The 10000-nt window shown below is 51.5% G+C and overlaps 1 protein-coding gene across 1 annotated transcript in view; it reads left to right on the top strand.

Annotated features, from left to right (window-relative positions):
• Positions 1–10000, top strand: part of LOC311323961 (liprin-alpha-3-like) — a gene marked incomplete at both ends in the record, with an annotated part of 41310 nt that overhangs the window by 14153 nt on the left and 17157 nt on the right. Inside the window, 8 exons of the mRNA XM_084456302.1 lie at positions 12–143; positions 327–389; positions 909–988; positions 1512–1656; positions 1821–2011; positions 5412–5643; positions 6852–6991; positions 8508–8656. Coding sequence (XP_084312428.1) covers positions 12–143; positions 327–389; positions 909–988; positions 1512–1656; positions 1821–2011; positions 5412–5643; positions 6852–6991; positions 8508–8656 — 1132 coding nt within the window. The remainder of the gene's footprint in view (positions 1–11; positions 144–326; positions 390–908; positions 989–1511; positions 1657–1820; positions 2012–5411; positions 5644–6851; positions 6992–8507; positions 8657–10000) is intronic.

Raw genomic sequence — 10000 nt, 5'->3', positions numbered from 1 at the left:
TCTGGTTTCAGGCGAGGCAGAGAGAGAAAATGAACGACGAACACAACAAACGTCTCTCAGACACGGTGGACAAGCTGCTGTCGGAGTCCAACGAGCGACTACAGCTTCACCTGAAGGAGAGGATGGCAGCGCTGGAGGAGAAGGTAGCGGAAAAAAAACACAATCATCTGTTGAAATTATGAAATGATTAGTAGTTATGCAAAGTTATGCAAGTATCTGTCACTACCTTCAAACAAGTATCTGTGAGTACTTCCAAGTCCTGGAGTATTATTGATCGCCAGAGATACCTTGAGTAAACATGGCCTAATCGGTTCTGTCCGTCTTAGAACGCCCTGTCAGAAGAGTTGTCTAACATGAAGAAAATCCAAGATGATCTTCTAGCAAACAAGGTGAGGAAACGTTACTGCACAGCTTCACACTTCTAACACCTTTTTAAGGGACGAACAAGGCCGAAACATCTTCTCCCGTTGAAGTCGCAACATGCAGTTTCATTTTTGTCAGAATGTTTTAACGACGCCAATCTATTTTAGTCGGCAGTCCTGAGGACCAAAAACAGCGCTCTTCTCAGATGACACAATACGGTAGTTTGTAGACTAGAGAACACACAAACATTCGGGTTGACGCAACAGCTTCCTGGGTCTTGAGTTACTTGTCTTTAATGGCCCAACACTCTTAACCGCTAGACGACCTTCCACCCCTTCTCTCTGATCCTTCCAAGACCGTCGGGAGATGTTTTTATAAACGAGCACATCCTGCAGAAACATGTGAATCACTGGCGTTGAGTAAACTCGGCGAAATGAAAGTAGAGCTGCAACACTGCTGAATCATTGGAGTCGAGCGGCTTTGTTTGTTAGTGTTTGTTAGTATTCCCGGTGTAAACAAGCAGCGACTTCTCTTTGTGACCCCAGGACCAGCTCATAGCCGAGCTGGAGAGGATCCAGCTGGAGCTAGACCAGCTGAGAGGGAGACCTGGGTCCTCCTATACCAGGTTAGCCACAATGGAACTTCAAGGGTATTTATATATATATATATATTCTATAATTGAAAAGTATTCAAATAAATAAACATTAAGTTATATTTCTTCTCTCAAGGGAAGAGTATTATGCCCCTGGCGGAGGATACTAGATACTCTTCATTTGTTCTATTCCAAAACAATCGAGACTTTCTCTCTTTATCTTTGTGAGCTGAGTAATTGTTAATATCCAGAAACCCCCAGAGCCTCTACAATAACGGCTTAAATGTGAATACATATAAATGTGTTGATTTTATGCTTGTATTACAGAGCTTTTTTTTACTATTTTATATTTATCTAAAAAAACAAACATGTGATGACATTTTACAGAATCATCCTGGTTCTATTTCCTCACGCCGTGATTCAGGAAGTGGGGGCATTTACATCTGTCTCCGAGAAACAAAGACAGTGCAATTGACTAATAAAGCTTTGTCATTTTGAATCTCACAACCTCCACGGGGCGGTCAGCGAGCTCACTTCCCTCCGCCCACTTTCCCAGGTCTCTTCCGGGGAGCGCGTCGGAGCTGCGCTACCCCCAGGCGGGTGGCTCTCTCCCGGCCGGCTATGGGAACTCGTCCGGGGGGCTGGTGGTGCGCCGGGCCCACCGGGGCCGATGGGCCCCCCCCAGGGATGAGAGCAGCAAGGTGATCAGGGTCTCAGACCGCTGCTCTGAGTCCGTACTTTCCTCTAGCGTTAGTCCCTGTATCGTCCAAATCCGTCCAAAATGCACCTCCATTCTTTGTATTTACGGATGAGAACTAACTAGTGGCCAACTGCTCTCTCCTTCTCCCCCCCCCCCCCCACGCAGTATGGCGAGTGGGACAGTAGCCCCATGCTGGGTCCGGGGCTGGAGGGGGGCGTGGAGGGGGGGTCAGACGAGGAGGAGAACCGGGAGGCCGTGTTCGGCTCGGAGCTCATCTCCCCCAGCGGGCAGACGGACGTCCAGACGCTCGCCATCATGCTGCAGGAGCAGCTGGAGGCCATCAACAAGGAGATCAAGTATGTCATCTGGAAGGAAGGGAGAGAGGGAGGAAAGGAGGGAGGGAGGGAGGAAGGGAAGGGAAGGGAAGGGAAGGGAAGGGAAGGGAAGGGAAGGGAAGGGAAGGGAAGGGAAGGAGGGAGGGAGGGAGGGAGGGAGGAAGGAAGGAAGGAAGGGAAGGGAAGGGAAGGGAAGGAGGGAGGGAGGGAGGGAGGGAGGAAGGAAGGAAGGAAGGAAGGAAGGAAGGGAAGGGAGGGAGGGAGGGAGGGAGGGAGGGAGGGAGGGAGGGAGGAAGGAAGGAAGGGAAGGGAGGGAGGGAGGGAGGAAGGGAAGGAGAGAGGGAGGAAGGAAGGAAGGAAGGGAGGAAGGGAAGGAGAGAGGGAGGAAGGAAGGAAGGAAGGAAGGAAGGAAGGAAGGAAGGAAGGAAGGAAGGAAGGGAGGAAGGGAGGGAGGGAGGAAGGGAGGAAGGGAGGAAGGGAGGAAGGACAGGAGGGAGGGAGGGAGGAAGGGAAGGGAAGGGAAGGGAAGGGAAGGGAAGGGAAGGGAAGGGAAGGGAAGGGAAGGGAAGGGAAGGGAAGGGAAGGGAAGGGAAGGAGGGAGGAAGGAAGGAAGGAAGGAAGGAAGGAAGGGAGGAAGGAAGGAAGGGAAGGAGGGAGGGAGGGTGGGAGGGAGGGAGGATGGAAGGAAGGAAGGGAGGTAGGAAGGGAGGAAGGAAGGAAGGGAGGGAGGGAGGAAGGGAAGGAGAGATGGAGGAAGGAAGGAAGGAAGGAAGGAAGGAAGGAAGGAAGGAAGGGAGGGAGGGAGGGAGGGAGGAAGGGAGGGAGGGAGGAAGGACAGGAGGGAGGCAGGGAGGGAGGAAGGGAAGGGAAGGGAAGGGAAGGGAAGGGAAGGGAAGGGAAGGGAAGGGAAGGGAAGGGAAGGGAAGGGAAGGAGGGAGGGAGGGAGGAAGGGAAGGGAGGGAGGGAGGGAGGAAGGGAAGGAGAGAGGGAGGAAGGAAGGAAGGAAGGAAGGAAGGAAGGGAGGAAGGAAGGAAGGGAGGGAAGAAGGGAAGGAGAGAGGGAGGAAGGAAGGAAGGAAGGAAGGAAGGAAGGGAGGGAGGGAGGGACGAAGGGAGGAAGGAAGGGAGTGAGGAAGGGAGGGAGGAAGGGAGGGAGGAAGAACAGGAGGGAGGGAGAGAGGAAGGAAGGGAGGAAGGAAGGAAGGAAGGAAGGGAAGGGAGGGAGGGAGGGAGGGAGGGAGGGAGGGAGGAAGGAAGGAAGGGAAGGGAAGGGAAGGGAAGGAGGGAGGGAGGGAGGGAGGGAGGGAGGAAGGAAGGAAGGAAGGAAGGAAGGAAGGGAGGGAGGGAGGGAGGGAGGGAGGGAGGGAGGAAGGAAGGAAGGGAAGGGAGGGAGGGAGGGAGGAAGGGAAGGAGAGAGGGAGGAAGGAAGGAAGGAAGGAAGGAAGGAAGGGAGGAAGGGAAGGAGAGAGGGAGGAAGGAAGGAAGGAAGGAAGGAAGGAAGGAAGGAAGGAAGGAAGGAAGGAAGGAAGGGAGGAAGGGAGGGAGGGAGGAAGGGAGGAAGGGAGGAAGGACAGGAGGGAGGGAGGGAGGAAGGGAAGGGAAGGGAAGGGAAGGGAAGGGAAGGGAAGGAGGGAGGAAGGAAGGAAGGAAGGAAGGAAGGAAGGGAGGAAGGAAGGAAGGGAAGGAGGGAGGGAGGGAGGGTGGGAGGGAGGATGGAAGGAAGGAAGGGAGGTAGGAAGGGAGGAAGGAAGGAAGGGAGGGAGGGAGGAAGGGAAGGAGAGATGGAGGAAGGAAGGAAGGAAGGAAGGAAGGAAGGAAGGAAGGGAGGGAGGGAGGGAGGGAGGAAGGGAGGGAGGGAGGAAGGACAGGAGGGAGGCAGGGAGGGAGGAAGGGAAGGGAAGGGAAGGGAAGGGAAGGGAAGGGAAGGGAAGGGAAGGGAAGGAGGGAGGGAGGGAGGAAGGGAAGGGAGGGAGGGAGGGAGGAAGGGAAGGAGAGAGGGAGGAAGGAAGGAAGGAAGGAAGGAAGGGAGGAAGGAAGGAAGGGAGGGAAGAAGGGAAGGAGAGAGGGAGGAAGGAAGGAAGGAAGGAAGGAAGGGAGGGAGGGAGGGAGGGACGAAGGGAGGAAGGAAGGGAGTGAGGAAGGGAGGGAGGAAGGGAGGGAGGAAGAACAGGAGGGAGGGAGAGAGGAAGGAAGGGAGGAAGGAAGGAAGGAAGGAAGGAAGGAAGGAAGAGAGGGAGGGAGGGAGGGAGGAAGGAAGGGAGGGAGGTAGAGAGGAAGGGAGGGAGGGAGGAAGGAAGGAAGGAAGGAAGGAAGGAAGGAAGGGAGGGAGGAAGGAAGGAAGGAAGGAAGGAAGGAAGGAAGGAAGGAAGGAAGGAAGGAAGGAAGGAAGGAAGGAAGGACTGAAGGTTTCAGAAGGCTCAGCGAGGGCTGGTGAAAGTGCAGGGGATCGGGATTCATTCAAAGTGATGTAGCAGAAATGAGATCGGGCCCTTTGTGCAGATGAGATCCCACCATAAGCAGCCAAATGTGAGGAATCCATTATACTATGTTAACTTCGTTGATGAAAAGTGCTTAGATGGATTGACATGTCAATGTCCGTGATTCAACAGTGACGCCAGCATAGAGTATCTGATGAAAGTGAATCATATTTGATAGTCGTATTCATCCCAGAATCCCTTAGACAGAGCAGGAAGTGTGGTGACCAGACAGCCCACTAGGTCTGGAGGACAACCTACCAAACTCTGTGTGAACATGTCCGCTGGGTTCCTACCAGAGAAGCGGTGGTCAGTGGTGACTCAGATGTTCCCACAACACCGTGGAGGGCCGTCCGCCCGGCTGTCCCTGAGAGGAGGTCCAGCGGGCGCCGTGCTCTCCCGCTCGGCCTGAGGGAACAGCGCTCCGGGTGACGGGGCTCGGCTGGGAGCGTTTAGTCCTCCTATTCACAGGAGAGTGATGATGAGTCACGGAGCGAGGAGTCAATATTCCTCTTTCTATGCTGTCAGCTCCTCTGACTCTGGTCTCACATCTCCTCCCTTCTTCTCCTCCTCTCTCCTCCTCCAATCCTTCCATTCTCCCATCTTCCCTCCACCCCCCACTGCTCTCCTCCCTCTCCTCTCTTCTTCCCTCCTCCCTATCTCCTCCTCTCCTCTCTCTCATCCCTCTCTCCTCTCCTCTCCTCTCCTCTCCTCTCCTCTCCTCTCCTCTCCTCTCCTCTCCTCTCCTCCTCTCTTCTCTTCTCGTCTCTTCTCTTCTCTCCTCCTCTCTTCTCCTCTCCTCTCCTCTTCTCTTCTCTTCCCTTCTCTCCTCTCCTCTCTCCTCTCCTCCCCCTCTCCTCTACTCTCCTCTCCTCTCTCCTCCCCCTCTCCTCTCCTCCCCCTCTCCTCTCTCCTCTCCTCCCCCTCTCTTCTCCTCTCCTCCCCCAGACTGATCCAGGAGGAGAAGGAGAGCACGGAGATGCGTGCGGAGGAGATCGAGAGCCGGGTCAGCAGCGTGGCCCTGGACTGCCCGCCCCTCCCGCCCTCCTCGCTGGCCGGGGGGCGGGGCTACATGACCCCCTCCCTCACCTCCTCCACCCTGGCCTCCCCCTCGCCCCCCAGCTCGGGGCACTCCACCCCCCGTCTGCCCCACTCCCCCGCCAGGGAGACAGACAGACAGGTACGCTACTGTGAGAGAGGGTGTGTGTGTGTGTGTGTGTGTGTGTGTGTGTGTGTGTGTGTGTGTGTGTGTGTGTGCGTGCGTGTGCGTGTGCGAGTGTGTGTCAGTGTTTGGTATATTCATTGTATTTAAGCTCGGTCAGGATGGGAGAAACAGCTTGTTTTGTTGTGGTCACAGGACAAGGTCACTGAGTGAAAAAGGACAGTTGGGTGCGTGTCCACCGGGGGAGCTGTATTTTAGAGCTGCCGCTGTTTTCTCCCTGTTTACCACTTTTTAGCGCTATAGCACCATGGGCTCTTTTTCAGATGAAAAAAAGTTGAACCTTTTGGGCTCGAGCGCAGCCTGTAAAAGGCTGTTCTGACGACGACAGCGGTCGGGTTTTTTGCAAAACTGCAGAGACATAGCGTAACATTAGCTATCTATCTTAATTTGGCTAGTTAATCTGCAGTCTGCAAAAACACAACACTTGTAGCTCGTAGGTGGAATTGGGGGGTTAGATCGTAGGTGGAATTGGGGGGTTAGATCACCAAATGTTCCCGAGCGCGGCACCGCTGCTGCTCACCGCTCCCCCAGGGGATGGGTCAAATGCGGAGAACAAATTTCACACACTCAGGTGTGCGACAATCAGTGGGACTTCAACTTAACTTTAACTCTAAACTCCAGCTCTAGTGCGCTCTAAGAAGCTGTAAGCTTGGCGCTGTTCAGCTACACACAGTTTTACAGTTTTCAACAACTCAGTTAGCTGTTTATTATGATTCAGATGACAACAGTTATACAGAGCTGGCAGTTCAAATGAGCAGCGTGTCCCGTTGGGCGGGGCTGAGTGGAGCTGAGTGTCCTGGGTGGGCGGTGCTAAGCAGAGCTGAGTGTACTGGGTGGGCGGTGCTAAGCGGAGCTGAGTGTACTGGGTGGGCGGGGCTAAGTGGAGCTGAGTGTACTGGGTGGGCGGGGCTAAGTGGAGCTGAGTGTCCTGGGTGGGCGGGGCTAAGTGGAGCTGAGTGTCCTGGGTGGGCGGGGCTAAGCGGAGCTGAGTGTCCTGGGTGGGCGGGGCTAAGTGGAGCTGAGTGTTCTGGGTGGGCGGGGCTAAGTGGAGCTGAGTGTACTGGGTGGGCGGGGCTAAGCGGAGCTGAGTGTCCTGGGTGGGCGGGGCTAAGCGGAGCTGAGTGTCCTGGGTGGGCGGGGCTAAGCGGAGCTGCTTCTCCATACAGAACAGCAAAGAGGGCGATGACTGCAGGGCGCTAGCCCTGATCGACTCCGCCCCTCCGCCAGTTCCTCGCGCCCTGCGATTGGACAGGATGACTCACACGCACCCGGGGGCGGGGCTGGACGACCACCGCGAATTCCGCAGGTACAGTAAGCCAGCCAATCAAATTAGCTTGAATATTAAAATGGATTAAAACCATGACCAATGGCTCTTCAAACACATGAAAATATTTATTTTATGTATATTTATTATTAAAAACATAATCTGTATGTACTGTATGTATATATATATATATATATATATACAGTAGGACCCCACTTATCCGAACCCAACGGAGCCGAAGGTCGTTCGTATCTCTGAAATGTGCGGATGACTGAAACTTATGTTAAAATGCACCAAATTCAATAAGTGGTACTTGTTTCATATAGACTCATAATACACCGATAAATACCCTTAATTACTTGGGAAAATGCATCAAAATTGCAATCAAATAGCCAACTAAACTCATACAGCCTAGCCTATAATGTGCCTTCGTTTGGTCATTTTAGAACTATGGTTTCTGAATTTTGCACATCTTACTGTAATTGTTTTTAGCTGTATTTCTTGTTCTGTTCTTATTTATTTTAACTTATTTTACTCTATTTTCATGTTGTGCTTTTAGTGTTATTATTGCCTTACCTCTGTTTTATTCATGTTTATCTTTGTACTATTTTATCTCTTTGACTCATCGTCACTGTAAATGAGGGCAACCTCAGTGTCCTTCGAGTTTAAATAAAGGTTATTGAATTGAATTGAATTGAATAATAGGCCTACAGTAGCCTATAATAAAATAAAATAATTTCCACTTGAGTGCATGCTTTGATCAAATACAGTACTTTATTCTCAAATGAGGCGTACGCTGCATCGATAGGCTACTGTATTCGCAGAACAAAATGGTATAGCCTAAAAACAACCCAACATTAGAACAATTAGAGCAAAATAATAAATAAATAAATAAAATGAAATGACAGACAAGTTGTCGTGTCTTAGGCTATTGCAGCCTAAACAACCGATGTAGGCTAACGTGGCCTAGGCTGTAGGCTATTATTTAACAAATACAGTAGGTTTAGTAGGCTAATCTACATGCTTACAACACGTCTGTGTTCCTGAAGTCCATTAACTGGGAACGAAAAATGACTCGATGCTCCTCTGCTTCAGGTTGCTGACGCGCTTTCTGGCTACCAAGGAATGCAGCTCTCGCGCAGCAGACTCGTTTGCGTTTTGAGCTCGACATTAGAGTAACAAAGAAATGAAACGTGACAGTAGGCTACAGCCTACAGGCAACATGTAGGTCTACATACAGTTCTGTTTTTATTCACAGTAGGATACAGTACTGTAATGAAAATCCCACCAGTAACCAGATAGCAGGCAAAAAAAAAGAAAATATTTTAAGCCTGTCCGGTAGACCGGGAGGTTCGGATCTTTGAAGTTCGGATGAGTGGGGTCCTACTGTATATATATAATTCTTTATTGAATTGCTCATCCATATAATTATTCTTTATTAAAAATTAAAAAAGGCTTATCTGTAAGCACTAGAGTCAGTTCAGCAGACGACCTCTGACCTGCCGTTCGCTGTAGTAACGCTCTGTCACTTCTGTCTGGTTATCGTGGTTCATACCAGTCTCTCTGCTGACGGAGCCACCACCAGTAGCCAGGACTCCCTCCACAAGGCCAGCAAGAAGAAGAGCATCAAGTCCTCCATCGGACGCCTCTTCGGGAAGAAGGAGAAAGGGAGGATGGGAGGTCCCGGGCGCGAATCTGCCTCTCTGGGTAGGAGAACACAGAGTCTGTCTTTGGGTAGGAGAACACAGTGTGTGTCTTTGGGTGAGAGAACACAGAGTCTGTCTTTGGGTAGGAGAACATAGAGTCTACCTCTCTAGGTGAGAGAACACAGTCTACCTCTCTAGGTGAGAGAACACAGTCTACCTCTCTAGGTGAGAGAACACAGAGTCTACCTCTCTAGGTGAGAGAACACAGAGTCTACCTCTCTAGGTGAGAGAACACAGTCTACCTCTCTAGGTGAGAGAACACAGTCTACCTCTCTAGGTGAGAGAACACAGTCTACCTCTCTAGGTGAGAGAACACAGTCTGCTTCTCTAGATGAGAGCACACAGAGTCTACTCTCTAGGTGAGAGAACACAGAGTCTACCTCTCTAGGTGAGAGAACACAGAGTCTACTCTCTAGGTGAGAGAACACAGTCTGCTTCTCTAGGTGAGAGAACACAGAGTCTACCTCTCTAGGTGAGAGAACACAGAGTCTACTCTCTAGGTGAGAGAACACAGAGTCTGCTTCTCTAGGTGAGAGAACACAGAGTCTACCTCTCTAGGTGAGAGAACACAGTCTACCTCTCTAGGTGAGAGAACACAGTCTGCTTCTCTAGATGAGAGCACACAGAGTCTACTCTCTAGGTGAGAGAACACAGAGTCTACCTCTCTAGGTGAGAGAACACAGAGTCTACTCTCTAGGTGAGAGAACACAGAGTCTACTCTCTAGGTGAGAGAACACAGAGTCTACTCTCTAGGTGAGAGAACACAGAGTCTACCTCTCTAGGTGAGAGAACACAGAGTCTACTCTCTAGGTGAGAGAACACAGTCTGCTTCTCTAGGTGAGAGAACACAGAGTCTACTCTCTAGGTGAGAGAACACAGAGTCTACTCTCTAGGTGAGAGAACACAGAGTCTGCTTCTCTAGGTGAGAGAACACAGAGTCTACTCTCTAGGTGAGAGAACACAGAGTCAATTCTCTAGGTGAGAGAACACAGAGTCTACTCTCTAGGTGAGAGAACACAGAGTCTGCTTCTCTGGGTGAGAGAACACAGTCTGCTTCTCTAGGTGAGAGAACACATAGTCTGCTTCTCTGGGTGAGAGAACACAGAGTCTACTCTCTAGGTGAGAGAACACAGAGTCTACTCTCTAGGTGAGAGAACACAGTCTACCTCTCTAGGTGAGAGAACACAGTCTGCTTCTCTAGGTGAGAGAACACAGAGTCTACTCTCTAGGTGAGAGAACACAGTCTGCTTCTCTGGGTGAGAGAACACAGTCTGCTTCTCTGGGTGAGAGAACACAGTCTACCTCTCTAGGTGAGAGAACACAGTCTACCTCTCTAGGTGAGAGA

Source organism: Borostomias antarcticus (genome assembly GCF_949987555.1).
Source record: "Borostomias antarcticus genome assembly, chromosome: 22".
NCBI classification, from domain to species: Eukaryota; Metazoa; Chordata; class Actinopteri; order Stomiiformes; family Stomiidae; genus Borostomias; species Borostomias antarcticus.
The sequence above is the reverse complement of the archived record's forward strand: the minus strand, read 5'-3'. Positions and strand labels throughout refer to the sequence as shown.